Genomic DNA, 19,470 nt, shown 5'->3' with positions numbered 1-19,470 from the left:
AGACGTCACGCCCCACGTGTTGAGCAATTCGGCGGTACATCCACCCGGCCTCCCGCATGCCCACTATATGCCCTCGCTCAAAGTCTGTCAACTGCACATACGGTTCACGTCCACGCTGTCGCGGCATGCTACCAGTGTTAAAGACTGTGATGGAGCTCTGTATGCCACGGCAAACTGGCTGACACTGACGGCGGCGGTGCACAAATGCTGCGCAGCTAGCGCCATTCGACGGCCAACACCGCGGTTCCTGGTGTGTCCGCTGTGCTATGCGTGTGATCATTGCTTGTACAGCCCTCTCGCAGTGTCCAGAGCAAGTATGGTGGGTCTGACACACCGGTGTCAATGTGTTCTTTTTTCCATTTCCAGGAGTGTACTAATACCACAGACACTGTGTAAGATATTTCAGTTGCAAGGCACAGATACTAAAAAAATAGCTGCTCAGAGATGACAAATTTTCTTGGAGCAAGCAGTCATAAAGATCTTGTTCCTTAAGCAAGTGTTGACAACTTCACCAGTATACTTAATTAACAAATGATACAATATACAATAATTCTGTGGTCATTGACTGAAAGAAAGGAAAAAGTCCTATAGAATAGAACCCTCATAAATTTTTGCATAATTGAAAATTAGATATTTTCAGACTGTTTGACAATAGCAACAAAATTATAACAATCCATCAAGAAAAGAATAAACATGTTAAATATTAAACAATTTTAACTGTGTCTATCTGCAACTTAATGTGTCACTTTTACATTAAGTAGCAATCTATCTTTTTCTGAACTGTTGATATTAATTGTTTTGTGTTGTTGGAATCATCAATAGAATATGACTATCCTGCTATTTTTAGTTTTCTATAGGACTTAAGTTGTAGTAAGTTTATGAGTAGAAAATGTAAGTTTTCTGACAAGTGCTGAGGAGGGCGTTATATGTATGTTGGCCACATGGGGTCTTAGAGTTTCTTCAAGACATTCTCATACTCTGAGATAAGTGCAAGTCATTAGGAATTTGAATTTTGTTGAGTCAATCTCACACTTTGAGAATACCCAGAGCTTGAATTTCACAGTTGTAAGGTATGGATTTTGAGATTAACAGGGAACAGCAATCAAGGATGGCACAATTTTTCATTAACATTGTGAACTTGAAATTAGAACATGGAGAGTTGCTGTTGGACTTCCGTGATTTGTGAGATAGTATAGGAAACTTAGGCAAGGTCTACTCTGTGAGAAACTTTGAAACAATTTGTAAAATATGTGCTAGGCTGCCAAGCAACTGGATTTAATGAAATATACACTCACAGAAGAAAAATGCAACACCAAAAAATAATTAAAGTGGAGTAATGAAATTTTGGAAATACCATTGTCTAGGTAACATATTTAAGTGATTAACGTTGCAAGATCATGGATTAATGTAAGCAAGAGATAAGCCATCCCAAATGTGAAATGTTGATACATTAATATTGTGTTGTACAGGTGCCACATGTCAGTTTGTGGGATGGAATACCAGCCTGTTGCATTTAGTAGTCTACACAGGGATGAAATAGAATACATGTACACATTCATATTTTCGTCGTGCCTGCCTGTAACTCAATGCCTGCTCTCTATGGTGAGTAGCAATCTGTTCTTTTTGTACTGCTGTTATTCCATCCTGGAGTTCCCATTTTTTTACTGTTGTTCACTGTTCACTGTTTTTTAATGACAGGTACTTGAGTTCGCATGCTGATTATTTAGTTGCATATATTGTGGTGATGTGGGGTCTACCCTTAGAATCCTAGTAGACTTTATGGATAACCATTGTTTCAACCACTAAATATAAGTCAGACTGGAGTGCTGTGAGCTGGCACACATACAGGACTTGTATACCCATTACAGTGGCAAATACTAACCTTAAAGCCACAACCAGAAGAGCTGGTACCAACTTTTAAAATTGTGCAGTAGTTGTGGCTATCAGAAAAATACTAAAATGGTACTTCATCCCATATCAGATCCCATAATGCTTCTTAACCATTATCTAAAAAGGATAAGAATTCTGAAGAGAGGAGACAAAAGCAAAGAGACGTCACCCATGTCCATTGCAAGAAGCCTTGTTATTGTCCTGAAGCACAGATCAGTTATAGAGGCTTATCATTAGGGCCATGATGATCTGCCTGATAATCAATGTGCCTCAATAGACGTTACTGCATCTGAGTGTCACAGTTACCATGAGTACTGGTACTTGACAACATGACTAAAACATAAGTATTAAAATGGTTCAAATGGCTCTTAGCACTATGGGACTTAACATCTATGGTCATCAGTCCCCTAGAACTTAGAACTACTTAAACCTAACTAACCTAAGGACATTACACAACACCCAGCCATCACAAGGCAGAGAAAATCCCTGGCCCCGCCGGGAATTGAACGCAGGAACCCTGGCGTGGGAAGCGAGAATGTTACCGCACGACCACGAGACGCGGGCTATAAGTATTCAGCATTGTTGCACAATGGAGGACCACTGACTATATTCAAATACAGGATGCTCTGAAACACTAGGTTGCTGTTCCAAAGGAGGGGGAGGAATGCCACATGCTGTACATCTTCCACTGTTATCTAATGGTTATAGTCAGTTGTTGGTCATGTGCGAATCGCAGTTTTGATTCTTATGTTTTATAATTACTTATTATTTACAATTTGTAATTCTGGAAGGTTTTGGAACTTACTTATTAGTGTAATAGTGTAACTTACTAAATCATTCTATGCCTGTATAAACACTCTGCAGGTAGGCAGTTCAGTTACATCTATACTTTCGAGTGCACTTAATACATATACTTTCAGTTTGAAGTATAAGTTATTGTTGATGACTATGCTAAGCTAACACTCTGGGTTCTATGAGACAATATTGCACCCAAGGTCTTTAACAAACCTCATATATTGCGAAGGCCCCAACACACTTCCTGGGGAGCATTCCAGGAGGTATTTGTACACTTGTCAATGGCATTCCATTTACAATGACATGCTGTAACCTCCATGCCAAGAAATCTGTACTTGATTCAGTTACGAATTTCATTTGATAATTGTTATGATGGTATTTTTGTAAATAAGTATTGAAGTGAAACTGACAAGCAAACATTTCCACGTATAAACAAATGATCTCGATGAAACTTGGTGGATGTGTAGAGTGGGCAAAATAATGTAATACATATTCTTTTATTTGTGCATAATTTCCCTTTTAAGTTTGATGAGAATACATTTGAAATGTTGATATATAAAAAATGTTTTTTGTATAAAAGTTGATATGTAAATAACTTTCTTGAAAAATGTATGTTGAACTTTTGTAATAATTTGAAATTTTGCAAAATACTCCACAAGCATTAATTAACTTTGGAAAATGATAACTTTTCTTACAACATAAATTAAAGAAGCTGTTGGAAAATAAGCTGTTCACAATGTGTTGTTGAAGTATTTCCAATATACCTAATTGAAATATCTAAACATTCATTATTTTTCTAATTATTTCATGTTTTTGTTTTCTGTTTTTTGGTTTTTAGTTTACCATTCCACATGTGAATTATGTTAATTGATTATAATAAGTAAATCATTATTATGATTCAAAATCATTATGGTAATGATAATCTGTAAAGCAATGCCTGAAACATAAGGATTTTACACCATGCACATAAAATAAATGAAATTCCTTTACATAATGTACACAATGGAGAATAAATATAAAACAAAATTCAGCATGATTCCAAATTGTCACAGGTGATTCTCTAAGTATCCTGATTTATGTCAGGCATTTCTCAGTATATTGGTAAGCCTTGGTGAAAAGAACTGATTATGCGCTACTGACTGGAGGTTTGTTATATAGTTCTCAAGTATAGATTGACATCATAATCATTCAGCAAAACTAGATCTGAAAATCTCCTCAAAAAGTTCTTCCAACATCAAAAGCTATATGTGTCCCATGGCTGTATCTGTGCCATTGAGTCCTTTGGAATCACCAGATGAACAAGCTTCTTATCCTCAGCTATGATGATCTAAACCGTTCTTTCACAATGACCAACCCAAGAATCTAACAATAATACAGATTTTTCTTCCTCACTAATGAAAAAAAAGAAACAAAATTTTTCCAATATGTTTTGACCTGGTCAGATGTTTGTTTACCAGATATTGATGCCGTACAAGCACATTTGCAGCTTCAAAAAAGAGATTCTCAGTCCAAATTCACCATTATTTTCTTTTAAGGCACGTGGTCAGTTTGAAAGAATCTGTTTGTGCATCATAGCCAAAGACAAGAAATTTGTTTGTCTGGTGGTCCCAAAGAGCTTGATGATACAGATATAGCCATCAGTTGTATACAGTTTCTTCGTTGGAAGAAGTTTTTGAAAAGATTTTCAGTTCTCATTCTGTTGAACGATTATTATGTCAATCTGTACTCAAGAAACAATATAATCAGGCTCCAGTCACTAGTGCATAATCAATACACTTCAGTAAGGCTTACTAATATATTGGAATATGCCTGATAAAATCAGTTTATTTAGAGGATCACCTGCAACAACTAAAAAAGCTGTTGAATTTTGTTTTGTATTGTGTTCTTCATTGTGTAAATTATGTGGAGAAATATTCATTTTATATGTGCTACAGCAAGAACAAACACAATTTATATAGCAACATGTAAGATACAATGAAGAACAATAGGTTGTGCATAGCACTGAACACGTTGACTGGACAACAGTAATATGGGTTGCAGAAATAGGCTGAGTACTCACTTGTGATTGCTTAAATAATACTGTTTCTTTGACAGCTCACCAGAGCCCACCATGGGGCTGACACAGGTGACCTCTATAAGTGGGCCTCTGAACTGTATGTACGCCTGATCTCTAAAATCGCGTGTGTCATGGGTAAAGGTACATCACTACTCCCTTCTAGGTAGTGGGAAAACCACATACATACATAAAAAAACTAGTCAAAAAATATATATAGTGCAAAACAAGTGCAAGATACATAAAAAATGCATGACACATAAAAAAAGCACTGGTACTTAAAAATCAATAGCACCATGGAGAGGGGGGGGGGGGGGGGGGGAACCACTGATCTCCCAAGGCACTTAGATTATGAGGCATGGAAAACATCAGTGACATCCATTTCATTGCCCAATGGTGGCTGCTGCAGCATGTGGTGGGCGGTCACCAGCGAGTAGGGGCGGAAGTGATGAGGGAGCGGATTGGCGCACCAGCCCCCTTTTTGTGAGAGGCCATAGGGCAAGACCAGGGGTGGCATCACCATAGTGACATCTTTGTCAAGGTCATCAGTCAGCACTGGGAGCATCAGAGGACAATGGCCGCAAAGGACCCAGCAACAGAGGCAGCTGCAGTTGGGCTGCACCAGCAATGGCAGTCGAGGATTGGGGGTAGAGGCAGGAACTCCGAGACATTGATCATCCAGGCAGTGAACTATGCTGCAACATGAACTGAACTGTTTGTGGCACATAAACAGGCATCAATGGCAATAGGGGAGGGGTAGAAGATGAACCCTCTGGAACAGATCCCCGATGTGTTCAGCCGTAGCTGGTCAAGATGACAAGACATCCACCTGTCAGGAGCATGGATGCCACACAAACACTAGCTTCTGTGATGCTTGATGAGGGCAGGAACACATTTTGGCTGGCGCCTGAAACTATGAGCCTAGACAGGTGCATCCAGCCAGAGCCATCATAGAGTCAGTGATGCTGGCAGATGCAGAAGGAGGATCTGTGGTTAGCATTCATGTAGCAGGACCACCAGGGTCTTGTCTCCCACTAAAGTGAGTTGGGAACTCAAAAAATGGACTAAAGCAGCTTGAGGAAATGTGCCAGATACATACTTCCGCATGTGGGTTTTAAATATCTGAACCACAAGTTTGGTCTCACCCTTAGGTTGAGGCTGAAATGGGGGAGCTGTGAGATGTTGAACACCACTTGTCTGACAAGAAACAAACTAGGGGGGGGGGGGGGGGGGGGTAAGGGGGCATACAGTATATAGAATTTCATCAATTTCAAAAGTCTTAGACAGGGTTGGAATAGTGAGCACCACGGGCAATGTGCCACACAGGAAAACTTGGAATAGGCATCCACTGCAATGAGCCAATACTGTTTTAGGAAGAGCCCAGCAAAATCAATATGTAGACACTCCCATGTGCACTGATGGGAAAAAGACATCTGCAGGGCTGCCTATTGCTGAACACAGTGAGTGCGAGCAACGATAAGTCATGTAATGTCTTTGTCTATGACCAGCCAACACATATGCTGGTGGGCCAAGCTTTGGTGCGAGGGGTCTCCCAATGGCCACAGTACATTATGGTGTAAAGAAGTAGGAATCACAACCTGGGAAGCAGTGTCCTCCTTAGCTAACAAAAGAAACCAAGCAAACACAGAAAGACAGTCATGGAGGAACAAGTAGTTAAGCAAGGGATTCAAGACACTGCTCAAGGGTCTTTCTGGCCAGTCGTGCTGCACAAGAGGGAGGACTCAACTAAATACAGGATCTGTGGCAATGGCCGATGATATTGCGGCTCTATTGATGGGAAAAACAATGACTGTGTTCTGGTTCTCAATATCTTTCTTTTTTATGTTTTTCCTTAAAAAAACTCATCCTGACCAAATGCTGGATCCAGCCAGATCAGAAGGTGAGATAAGGAATCAGCATTGGCATATTGGGCCATCAATGGGTAATGGATCTGATAATGAGAATGGGAGAGGAAGAAAGCCAACTGCTGCAATCAATGTGCTGCCTTGTCCAACACAGTAGCCGAAGGGTTAAACAGAGCAACCAACAGCTTGTGACCTGTGATTAAATGGAACTTAGAACAATACAAGAAGATGTGCAATTTATTGAAAGTGAAAAAAAAAAAAATGCTGAAGCTTCCTTTTCAATTTGAGAATACCACTGCTGAGTGCGAGTTAAAGACTTAGCAGCATAAGCAATGGGTCATTCAGACCCACCCACACATTTGTGCACCAACACTGCTCCAAGACCATGCTGGTTACAGGTTGTGCTGTTGCTACAGCTTCCCCATCATCCTGAACACTTGCAGCATGCCTAACAAGAGTTGACTGAGCAACTTCCAATACCTCCTCCCCATGCAGAAACCTAATCGCCTGCAGCCCTTGACATTGTACTGTACTGAGCACATCCATACGCACTGGATTCTCACACTGAAGTGCTTTTTCGTGGACTTCCCTATCCAAGACCAAACAAATAATAACATCACACAACAAGTGATCAGCACAGGATTCCTGATGGGCACTAGCAACAAATTTACAACAACACGTAATTCTGCAGCCCAGGCTTTGTAAGACTGGATCAGACATTTCTGACAATGGAAAAATTCTACACTCATCGCAATGAAATGCTTTCTGTCACAGTAATAGGTTGTGAGGGGTTTCCATGTTTCATCAAATGATAAGCTGGCCAGTTCTTGCAAAGGTACAAGTTGGCACAACAACAGATAAATGCATGGTGAAAGCCAGGAAAGAATGAAAGCCCTACATGGGTTTGCATTGCCCACATGAAAAACCTGGAAATGTTGGCATAACCATGTCTTGTAAGAGTCCCAATCTTGTTCACTGAGAGAGGTGGCAGGAGCATGCTGTTGTTCCATGAAAGCTTGCTGCTGAGCAATGATACATTGGAGCATTTCTTCCATCAAGACACTTGTCAGATGACTTAGCACTGACACTAACACATGGACAAAACATAACTCACACTTGGTTCAAAGTTTGCTATAGCAAGAACAAACATGATTTACGGAACATAGAACTTTATAGAGCAACATGTAAGATACAATGAAATACAGGTTGTGTGTAGCAATGAACACACTGAATGGACAGCAGTAATACAGGTTACAGCAACAGGCCAAGCACTCATTTGAGATCACTTAAATAGTACTGTTTCTTTGATGGCTCACCAGAGAGTGCTAAGGGTCTGACCGAGGTGACCTCTATAAGTGGGCCTGTGAACAGTATGGACTCAAGATCTCTGAAATTGCACATGGCATGAGAAAAGGTACATCAATATGCATGGCATAAAAAAACCTTATGCTTTCAGCATTGTTTTACAGATTATCATTATTGTAATAATTTTGTATTATAATAATGATTTACGTATTATTACCAGTTAACATAATACAAATAAGTGAAATAGTAAACTAAACAACAAAACCATGAATCTAAAATGTAAAGTAACAATTTAAAACATGAAACAAGAATAAGTAAAATAAATAATTAGAATAATAATGAATGATCAGATGTTTTAATTACATATGTTGAAATATTCTGACAGCACATTGTACACAGGTTATTTCAGAAATCACTTTTATCACATATGGATGTATGAGGCTTAAAAGCTTCTTTAATTTATGATGTAAGAAAAGTTTTATTTTTCAAAATTAATGAATGGTGGTGGGGTATCTTGCAAAACTTCAAATTATTACAAAAGTTGATTATACAATTTTCAAGAATATTAATTACTACATATCAACTTTTATATGCAAAACTTTTTTATATATAATAATTTCAAAGATATTCCCATTAAACCTAATGTGACAAATTATCTGGCAGAACATGTTTTACCCCTTAAAAATTAAATTGTACATAAACAAAACACACATATTGTATTAATTTGACCCCATCTACTCATCCAACAAGTTTCATTGCAATCATTTATTTTCAATTGTTAATGTTCCCTCATGAGTCACATACTTTCCAGAAGTCAAGAAATACAACATCTATATGTGATACTATTTTTCATTCTTTATCTGACAGAGAATTCTATCAAGATCCCTTATAGTTAGAAAGAAAGTGTGCTGCATAGGAAATTCTTTGGGTAATAGTGTTAAGAGTGGGAATTAAGTCCTTTTATCAACAACCAAATCACCCCTAGAAAAAACCAAAAACTTTAGAGAACACCTCAGTTTGCTAGTGTGTAAGGGCCTTAATTATGCTGTCATCATTGGATGAAACTTTGATCTTCAATGCGGATAGGGAAAGTTACAGCTTTGTAAATGGTGGACCAGACAACACATCCTGTGAAACAGTACCAAATACTTTCTCTGAAAACTACTTAGAAGAAATAGTTCAGAAGCCTACTCATGATGGACATATGTAAGCGCTAATGGCAACAAATAGACTTGATGTCTTTGAGAATGTCCACATTTAAACAGGTATCAATGATCATGAGGTACTTGTAGCAACAATGATTACCACAAAAGGCCGTAAAATAAGTACAAAGACTTAAATGTTCAGTAAAGTAGATGAAGAGGCACTAGTGGAACACTTCAAGAAACAACTTGAAACATTCAACTCTCTTCAGGAGCATGTTGAGAACCTGTGGCTAAAATTTAGAAGAATAGTTGACTAATTACTGTGGTAGAACATCGCAGACAGAATGGACACTCTGTGGTACACATTTTATGTAAAGACACTAAAAAAAATCAATTGATGCACAACTGGTTTGATATAGAATGGTGGGTTATAGATATACAGATGGTAAATGAAAGGTGAATGGTTCCTGAAAGGGCAATGAAACTCTCAACAACTATGACAGCACACCTCTAACAAAATATGAGGAACCTCTGTTCACACATTAGGGATGTCAGTGGTACCAAAGTTAGTATCATCAGTGCCAAAGTTATCAAAACCAATGGTTACCACTCTTCCACCATTCATTTCCTGAACGTTTAGAATACTTCTTTGAATGAAGTATCATTATGCATCCAACACATAATTCTTCTCAAAGACTCTGTAACACACTACACATTAACAGATAGTTTTAGCCCTACACTCACCCGCCCTATCTTGTGAGTTAAGCCTTAGCGATTTTGTCCACAGTTTAACTGGTTTGTCCCTGAAGGCAGATGAATCCTGTGACAGTATTTCACTGGTGACAGTTTCCCCCAGTTGGAACACTGAAACTTGAGTTCAGCCATATGCCACCAAATATCAGTTTTGGCATGATGCTTGAACAGAAAGTCTGACCCCATGATTGTGCAGTAACCTTCACTTACATGAGGCACCAATTTCATGCATCCCTGAAATAGTTCCTCCCAAACCTGAAAACTTAATATTGCTGAACCCAGGGACTTCAGATCACTATCTCTCACACACCACAAACTACATCACAATGGAATTAACCATTTAACACCTGAACATTTCTCTCCTTGGTTCTACAGTTCTGCTCCTGGTGCCCAAGCACACCACACTTCTCACTTTGTGGCTGTTGACACTGTCTCTAGACATGCCCTGAATCCCCACAACTATAATATCTTACATTACCTGATTAAATATTGCACCTACTGTGCAACCCTGTTTCCGTATCTATGCCCTCCCGCTCCATACCTATCCTAATGACAGTGTTCAGGTCTTTTTGGGTGCCTATCTCCTAGAGATATCTGATGGCAAGTCCTCAGAGAAATGTCTATAACCCTATTCTCTGTATCCTGGAGGATAATTTTATTTGCTTCATCACTTCCTGTTAATTCTTAGGTATGCCCATTGACTTTTATTATCCTATCACAGAAATTCTCTACTGTCTTCCACTCAACTGTTCCTGAAAAAAATCATACTATTCTGTTTCCTATAGTCTTGCTTGAGTCCAAACTGTTGAACCATCAGCACATTCTTCAACTTATAATTCACAAATACTTTCACATCCCTTGTGAGTTGCAACTTAGCCATCTGTAACAGCTTACTGTTTGACCAAAACCAAATCTTTGTCACTGCCTCCAGATCATACAAGAAGGACAGTATATTCTCAGTTGGCTTGCCAGAAAAGGGAGTAATCAAACTAAGCTTGTTTCCTCCTCACCCCTCACCCCTCCCTGGTTTGAAGTGACTCACCACAGTTTCCTCTCCTGGGCTAACCTCCTCATCTCAGAATAGATCTTGCATCCCACATCCTCAATTATTGACAGATTGTATTCCAATCTCTGTCGTACTCAACAGTTTTGCCAGATTTATTAATAACTGAATCGTCTCCTGTCCAGAAACACCATGGATCCCAGATTCTGTCATTGTGGATACTTTATCCCCAACACACAACGAAGTATAATAAAACAGTAACACAAAGACAATACCCACTCATAATCATAGCATACTAGCATACACCTTACATCTACTCAAGAGCCACTTCAGCTTAGTACAATGACTATCATTATGACCATAATTGTGGAAAGCAAAACACTCTACTGATATTGACTTAGCACCTGTCGCACTGTGCACCAATAGGTCATGCTGTGAGCACTTTACTGATTGTAAGCAGTGCTTCCTGGAATTGCCTCAAATTTGTGAGAAATCATAAATACTACCCTCACCTTATGATGTCCATCCAGCCTAGAACTCATTCCCTGCCCACAAAAGTATGAGAAGAAAACAAAACAGTTCATAAGCTCTTCCACTACAACTCTTGATGCTAACTGCTGCAGCTGCTCTGTGATGTTGGCTCTGGCTGTCAATGTTCATCTTGGAGATGCTTGTGACACCAAAATTTAGAGGAAGCGTCTTCATGATGTTGGGTCTGGCTGCCAATGTCCTTCTTGGAGATGCTTCTGACACCAAAATGTAGAGGACCAGGATGGGTAAACCCTGCGGTGGCAGAGTTGAGTTGAGGCAGTGGTTGACATCAGGATGTCATCTGTTGGTGGCTCAAGAACACAGTCACATATTTTATTAGAAAGCAAATTGCAGCACTTGTAGCATCATTCTGTAGCAGTTACACCTTACAGCCAGTGGCCAGCTTGATGTCAGCAGTGGAGTAGGAATGCTGACATGGGATGCCTGTGGCAGCATGTGCACTGCCTTGGCATGGTTCTGCAATTCAGAGTAGCACATGCCTGCAGGTGTGGAAACCTGCCATTGTTCTTGTAGTAGAAGACACCCAAAGCAGTGGTGTCCACCTTTGCAAGCAGAGGCATACATTGTCAGTTTGCCTACTCTGGGACATCCAAAAGGGCAGCTGATCAGTCCTGGCCATGAATGCCTGCTCTCCAGAGCAGAAGTAGCTGCAACTGCCTAGAGATGTCCAATTAGCTGGAAGGCATCAAGTACACAGGCGTGAATTTAGAATCAGAAGTTGGCTCTTTAGTGATGGAGGCCAAGTCTCATGGAGGCAGCCTGAAAACCATGTTGCACTGTCATCTGCGTTGGACCTCCTGTTATAGTAGATGCTGCCAGATTGAAATGTCTTTGGCTAAAATTAAAGGGTATCTATGCAGGTTAGGTGGTCATTTGTTGTGCCAAGGAAATGCTACCAGCCATACAACACAACAATGTGGCAGCCAGAAGCTGCAACTTTCTTGTCAGTGCCGTGGTCGGTCCACATTTCTGCTGTGTCGTCAGTACTGAGAGTGCTGCTGGCATCTACTCCACACCTACTGGTATCTGTGACTGCCTGTGATGGCTGTGGCAGAACTGCTATTTTACTCAGTAGCACTGGAAAATACTATGGTGCTACACATAGCATAAGCCGAGTGACTTACAAATGTCCTTCTATGACCATAATTTTTGGTCTGATAGCAAAGGCAGTGTCTTCACAAGCAAATTTTAGAACTTATCTAAGGCAAGAAAAGCACTATCTGTTTTTCTGGGTCAATTACCTTGTACACCATATACTACAAATATAATTGCAATATGTATGAATCCGAACCTTAACATGCCTCTTGAAAATAAGGGAATGTAATAGATGTTGGATGGCTTGCTCCTGCCTACTGCAGATAAAACTGAGTGGTAGATAATTGCATCACAATCCTACTTAGAAAATTGATTTGCATCTTGAAAAGGGGAGAATGTGGTTGGCAAAGGGTAGTTTGCCAATAGTCATTGTGGATGAAACTGTGTAGAAGTAATTGTGTTGCAATCTTATTTAACAGACTTATTTGAAATATGTGAATCTAAGTTACAATTTTCATTTTTTTTTTTTTTGTTGCAGCTGCTGCAGTAGCATGATTTGCACTAACTGAGAGTTCTTATCAAGCTATTATACACATAATGAATAAGAAACTCTTTGTTGTTAACTAGCATTCTCAACAAAATTTAGTAGTGTGTGTTGTGTCTCCAACCAGGACAATGTGACTTTTGTTTACTGTAAACATGCCTGAAAGGGTCATTTTAAAGTCGAATGATACAGACATTGTACCTTTACACCAAGAATTGTCATCACTAATAGGTAGTCACCCACAAATTAGGTGGACACCATGGGAATGTTGTTCAAACATTCTACCACTATCACAAGTCTCAAAACATTGAAGATCTATGCAATATTTCTTCATGATGCCTTTATGGAGGCAACTGGAAGGGCTGTTTTGATCCAGACACTATGCAACTATTTTCACATTATCAGTTTGGCCTCTAGGTGTCAATCACAAACAACAACATAAAATGCATAGCACCATGGTGGCCAAAGAAGGTGGGAAAGGGAACACCTGTAATGGATAGTGGATCAGTGGCACTGGATTCTATTGATGGCTGACTGTTGTTGTAGAAAAATGTGGATATAGTTATGTAGCAATGAATGTCTCAAGCATGCAACTACACAGGTTCAACAGTAGTTGGATCAATCAAGTTTTGGGCCATTATCATGTGTGAAAGTGACAAGCACTTTATTGCTACTAAGGATCAATTATGCAGTCTTCAACGGGATCCTGTTCCTGTAACTTTATGTCCCCCCGCCCCTCCACAGTCAATATTGACAATGGGTTTATCTTTCAAAGTGATAACACAAGAGTACAAAGCACTCTCCTCATGAACACCGTTCAACAGGAAACAAATGACTGGAATCAACTGCCATTTCTGCAGTATGAACCTGACTGATCATGCTTAAACCTAGTAGAACCACTACATGCAAACACAAATAATGCTGACTGGGCTGGCCTTGCCATTTTAAAATATTCTTCTGATATTCAAGGCAATGACTGGGTGGGTTCTAGCCAATGGGGGCAATGGAGTCTCTATTTATTTTCAATTCAGTGAAGATGCTACTTGGTGGACACATTCCCAGGATATGGTACAAGCTTTAGAACAACCATATCAGTAGTGCTGATTTAGATATACTACCACAACTTGATTTGTTAACCCATAGTTGTCTCTAGTTTATTCTTGTTGTTAGTAAGACTGTCTCCAACATATACCATATCAGACAGAAATATCACATAGACAAAGATTGACACGTAAAGAGATATAGATCAGTATTTATTTATTCACTCATCATTTTCTGTAAATTTCATCATGAAGTAAAACAATCAGGATTCTGGAATGGACATTAATAGACGCAAGCAGTGACTGCAGTAACCTGTATAAAATATACTAACAACAAATTCTGAGTGGTGCTAATTGACTTTGATAAAAACCACTTCTTGTCGTCTTACAAAGCACAATTTCTGGTGTTCTCTACGTCTTCCAAATAATCATTTAAAAAGGTAACAGATAGTGACAGATGACAGTTTAACAACTAGAGTTCATAAACTATATTAAAAACAAAGATTCCAAGACTTACCAAGCGGGAAAGCGCCGGCAGACAGGCACATGAACAAAACACACAAACACATACACAGAATTACGAGCTTTCGCAACTGGCAGTTGCTTCGTCAGGAAAGAGGGAAGGAGAGGGAAAAATGAAAGGATGTGGGTTTTAAGGGAGAGGGTAAGGAGTCATTCCAATCCCGGGAGCGGAAAGACTTCCCTTAGGGGAAAAAAAGGACAGGTGTACACTCGCACACACACACACACAGTGGATATGTGTGTGTGTGTGTGTGTGTGTGTGTGTGTGTGTGTGTGTGTGTGTGTGTGCGAGTGTACACCTGTCCTTTTTTTCCCCTAAGGGAAGTCTTTCCGCTCCCGGGATTGGAATGACTCCTTACCCTCTCCCTTAAAACCCACATCCTTTCATTTTTCCCTCTCCTTCCCTCTTTCCTGACGAAGCAACTGCCAGTTGCGAAAGCTCGTAATTCTGTGTATGTGTTTGTGTGTTTTGTTCATGTGCCTGTCTGCCGGCGCTTTCCCGCTTGGTAAGTCTTGGAATATTTGTTTTTAATATATTTTTCCCTTGTGGAAGTTTCTTTCTATTTTATTTACAGAGTTCATAAACTTTGAGACAAATTTATGGAACATAACTAAAATATTGATTTACTGACAGCATGTCACTATGGTAATGTTATCCAGAGGTACCTAGCAATGTAAAAGAAGTAGTGTTAATTGAGTAGACAATGGCCCTATATGAATTTAAGCACAAAAATCTTCTACTGCTTTCTGCATGTCTTCGGCATTTAACTGTTACACCCTCTGTATCATGGTATTCATGGAATGATAATTCCATTTAGAAATTTGTGACATCAACTGCACCTGTCAATGAGCTGAAGCCTGTAGCATTTCACTATTCCCAGATTTATTATTAACAGTACCATCCACATAAAAGTAGCACAATGGACATCAATTTTATGAACATTGAATAATGTTTAAATACTCAGCTTATTAATTCACTGCAATGATTTTCCATGGATATGTAAGAAGAATTTTTTGCTATCTTCATTAGCCATCTTTTTATATTTTCTATATGGAGTTTTGATTTTCTGTGTCTTAGTTAATTATTTGCATGTTCCATGGGTTATAATTTTTTTTTTACCTCTCGTGCTCCATACCAGACTGTTCATCACACTGTCAGTGAATGCAGGATTCGAGCCTATCATGGTGCCAAAGAGGCAAGCAACTCCAGATGCAGTGCACTAGATTGAAGGACTGGATATTCAGTTGTAAAGACAAACTTAAGTTTCTTGTGTGTGAATATATACATATGGATATGTAATTAAATTTCATGATATATCTGTATTAGCCATCAGTTTTATAATTATAGTACATTTTCTCTGCAAACTATATGACAACATCATGACCATTTACATGATTTCCTAAGGCTTTTTTTTATGTTTATTTTTTTAATTACATGCGTAACCCCCACCCCCCACCACACACACACACACACACACACACACACACACACACACACACACACACACACACACACACACACCATACTACTACTACACATTACACTCTGAGAAAGTAAATATGATTTCAGTTTATATATGAAATTATATTTTACTATCAATTAAATTCTTTATTTCACTGGGACTGGTCAAAGATTTTAATGGCTAAGTACATCATTTCTTTCTGTTCTACACTAAGGCTGTGTAATGGATAGTGTAAATCATTGCTCCTTCTAGTATTATACTCACAAATGTCACTGTTGTTTTCAAACTGTGATTGATTGTTGACAACAAACTTCAGAAGGGAGTAAATGTGCTGAGGGGGCATCTGTATGCCAAATATTTAAAGATTTAAAGATCTGTCTACAAGAGGTTCTAGAGAGGACAGCTCATGTCATTCTTACTACATACATCTGTATAACTAAAACTTAAACTTTTTCATCAGTGGCAAGATGCCTCTCAATTACGACACCATAAGACATAAGTGAATGAAAATAGGAAAAGTAAGGCAACTTTTCAACAGTTTCATTTCTAAAACATGATATTTTCTGTAATGCAAAAGTTGCACAGCTGAGGCATTTAAAATATGTAACATGTGACTTCCAGTTCAGGTTCTCAATATGAACAACCAATAATTTAAAATAATATTCCAATTTGTATAAATGTAACATTTACATAATTATTTACAGTGTGTTTTACAATGAAAGTATTTAAAACAAAAGTACCAGTGTTACTTATTTAACTTACTGTTCAGATTAAACATTAATAGTAATATATCTTAATGAGCAAGCAAACTAAACCTCATTCATAATTTTGGTTTTCAGAGTTTACTGTGTTACTGATGTAAGGAGAAACCACAATAGAAAAAAGTATATAAAACAGATAAAAATGTGAAATGTAGCAATTTTTGTGCATTTACAGAATACACTGCCAGAAAATAAATTAGTACACCCTTTTAGAGGTTTCCAATTCACTCAAGATTTATTGTTGCAACAGTGCATATGTACTCATGAAATGATTATATTCACAGATCGATAATAAAGGTGGTTCTGAGGTACCGGGTACTGATTGATGGTGAAATGCCCATATTAGTACGTGGTGTAGCCTCCATGGGTGGCAATGTAGGCAGTGACTGCGATCGATGTGCAGTCAATTGTATAGATGGTGAATACTATCCTGGGATTCGTTGACGAGTCACATGAGTCATTTCTTGTCCCATCATATTTTACATGTGCACAACTGTAAACACGTATGGAGGTTGTGATGGCCAGGGAAGTTGCTGCACATCTTGCATAGCATGTTGAATTTCACAGGCAGTATGTGGGTGAGCACTATCCTGTTGGAACAACAAATCACCTTCCTGTTGCAATAATGGCAATAGAAAGGGAATAACAACATTTTACATGTATTGAGTGCTGGTTAGTGTCCCCTACAGAAACATCAAAGGTGAATGAGAGTTGTAGCTTATCACACCCCAGACCATAAGGCTTAGGATGAGACCAGTGTGTGTTGGATGAATACACTCTGCGAGATAGCGCTCATCTGGTCTATGTCATATGTGCATACAACCATCATTTGTGTGCAGGCAGAATCTGCTTTCATTGCTAAAGACCACGGTGTGTCATTCCATCCTCCATGTGATCCGCTGACGACACCAGTTGAGCTGTGCATGTCAATGCCGTGATGTGAATGGAAGATAGGCAAGAGGTGAGGATTCCTGTAGTCCCCCTGCTGATAACCAGTTCACAACAGCTAATGTTGACACGTGTGGGCTCACAAGTCCTCTTACCTGTAATGAGGTGGCTGTACAATCTGCCACTGGTGCCCTTATAATATGACTACCCTGGCATTCATCTGTTTTGCGTGAGCATCCAGAACTACATCAGTGAGTCTGAGAACATTCATGTGACCACTGATACTGGCATCATTGCACAACTGATGCAGCACATCTAGTTTGTCCGGCAATTTTCTGAAAGGACCATCCCACCACTTGGAAGGCCACAATTTGACAACTTTTAAACTCATCTAGTAGGCTGTTGGAAGCACAAGTGCTTCTCCGTGGCATGCTTCACACATTTGCACCCCACTGAGCCTTCTGGCTGTGAGCATTCCTTATTAAAGGGAAGACACAGATGGTGTTCCGGTAGCTACACCATTATATTGTGTGTTGGCAGATGACACTGAAACCACTACAGAGCATCTATTATCCCCCAGGTGGCATATGCCATCACTGGATCAAAACCAACATCATTTTTCCAGATGTACTAATTTCTCTTTTTATCCAGCAGTGTAGTTTGTTATAATATCAGTACTTAATAAATGTAGCTTGTCTTTCAGAAATTGGATACTGAATCTTCTGATTTTACACCTTTACGATAGAAAGTAATTTCAAAAATACAAGTTTATACTATATTAATGTGAGAGAAAGCACTACCTCCAACTGTTGTCCTGTACGTCCCAATTGCTTCGAATTTCAGAGTGTACCTTCCAGTCATGGAGATAATTGCCAGAAAACGACTGTAAGTACCATCATTTTTCACCTCATCTGCTCCAGAACCATTATCCCAAAGGTCTATTTTTGTCATAGTTCCATCTGGTGCATAAAGAATAGCACTGAAACCAATTAATGTATTGCTATAGTAATTTATAAGTCTGTGTAAGCTACTGTTTTATCAAATAAACATACACAATATGTATCTTCCAAAAAAATGTGACAAGGACTATCACAAACAATGAATTTATTTTGAGTTATATTATCATATTTTTGTGGATACAGTGTTCTCAGACTACTTTCAGTATGAAGGAATAATTTACTTTAAAAGAGTTGTGATCAATTTTAGAGTAACACCATGTATAATGGAAGAAGACCTTCTAATAATAAGAAATAAAACTGAAACAACTGGGCCAAATAAAATAAGGAAACTATAGAGAAGATACTCAATTTATAACTTTTGTAGTCTACAGTTTTGTCCAATAAAGCAAAACACCGAAAATGTAATAAAATGGGTGCTTATAGTGAAAGAGATAACAAATTCAAAATTAAAACAAGGAAAAACTCATATATATCTAATTTTTGAAATACACAATTTCTTCTGCCATTTATACATACCTTACGTTCATGTCAAATACAAAATGATGATCTTCGTTAGATATAGTAGCATAAACTGCTACAGGTTTAAGCTTAGTATTTACAGCACCTACCTCTGCAACACAAACAATCAAATTAATATTGTGAAATGACTACAAATGTTGTATATATGTCAGAATACAACAGTGATAATCTCTAAATACTGGAAGCTGTAGCGTATTTTTACCACTGATATGCTTCAGTAAGGTATTCAAAAATATACACTCCTGGAAATTGAAATAAGAACACCGTGAATTCATTGTCCCAAGAAGGGGAAACTTTATTGACACATTCCTGGGGTCAGATACATCACATGATCACACTGACAGAACCACAGGCACATAGATACAGGCAACAGAGCAT

The 19,470-nt window shown here is 38.7% G+C and overlaps 1 protein-coding gene across 1 annotated transcript in view; it reads right to left on the bottom strand.

Moving 5' to 3' along the window:
• LOC126268093 (calcium-activated chloride channel regulator 3A-1-like) overlaps window positions 1–19,470 on the bottom strand; it is a 137,880-nt gene that overhangs the window by 64,952 nt on the left and 53,458 nt on the right. Inside the window, exons 8-9 of the mRNA XM_049973602.1 lie at window positions 19,090–19,183; window positions 18,415–18,593 (exon numbers count right to left, since the gene is read on the bottom strand). Of these exons, the coding sequence (XP_049829559.1) occupies window positions 18,415–18,593; window positions 19,090–19,183 (273 nt within the window). The remainder of the gene's footprint in view (window positions 1–18,414; window positions 18,594–19,089; window positions 19,184–19,470) is intronic.

This window comes from Schistocerca gregaria, chromosome 4 (assembly GCF_023897955.1).
Source record: "Schistocerca gregaria isolate iqSchGreg1 chromosome 4, iqSchGreg1.2, whole genome shotgun sequence".
Classification (NCBI taxonomy): domain Eukaryota; kingdom Metazoa; phylum Arthropoda; class Insecta; order Orthoptera; family Acrididae; genus Schistocerca; species Schistocerca gregaria.
The sequence above is the reverse complement of the archived record's forward strand: the minus strand, read 5'-3'. Positions and strand labels throughout refer to the sequence as shown.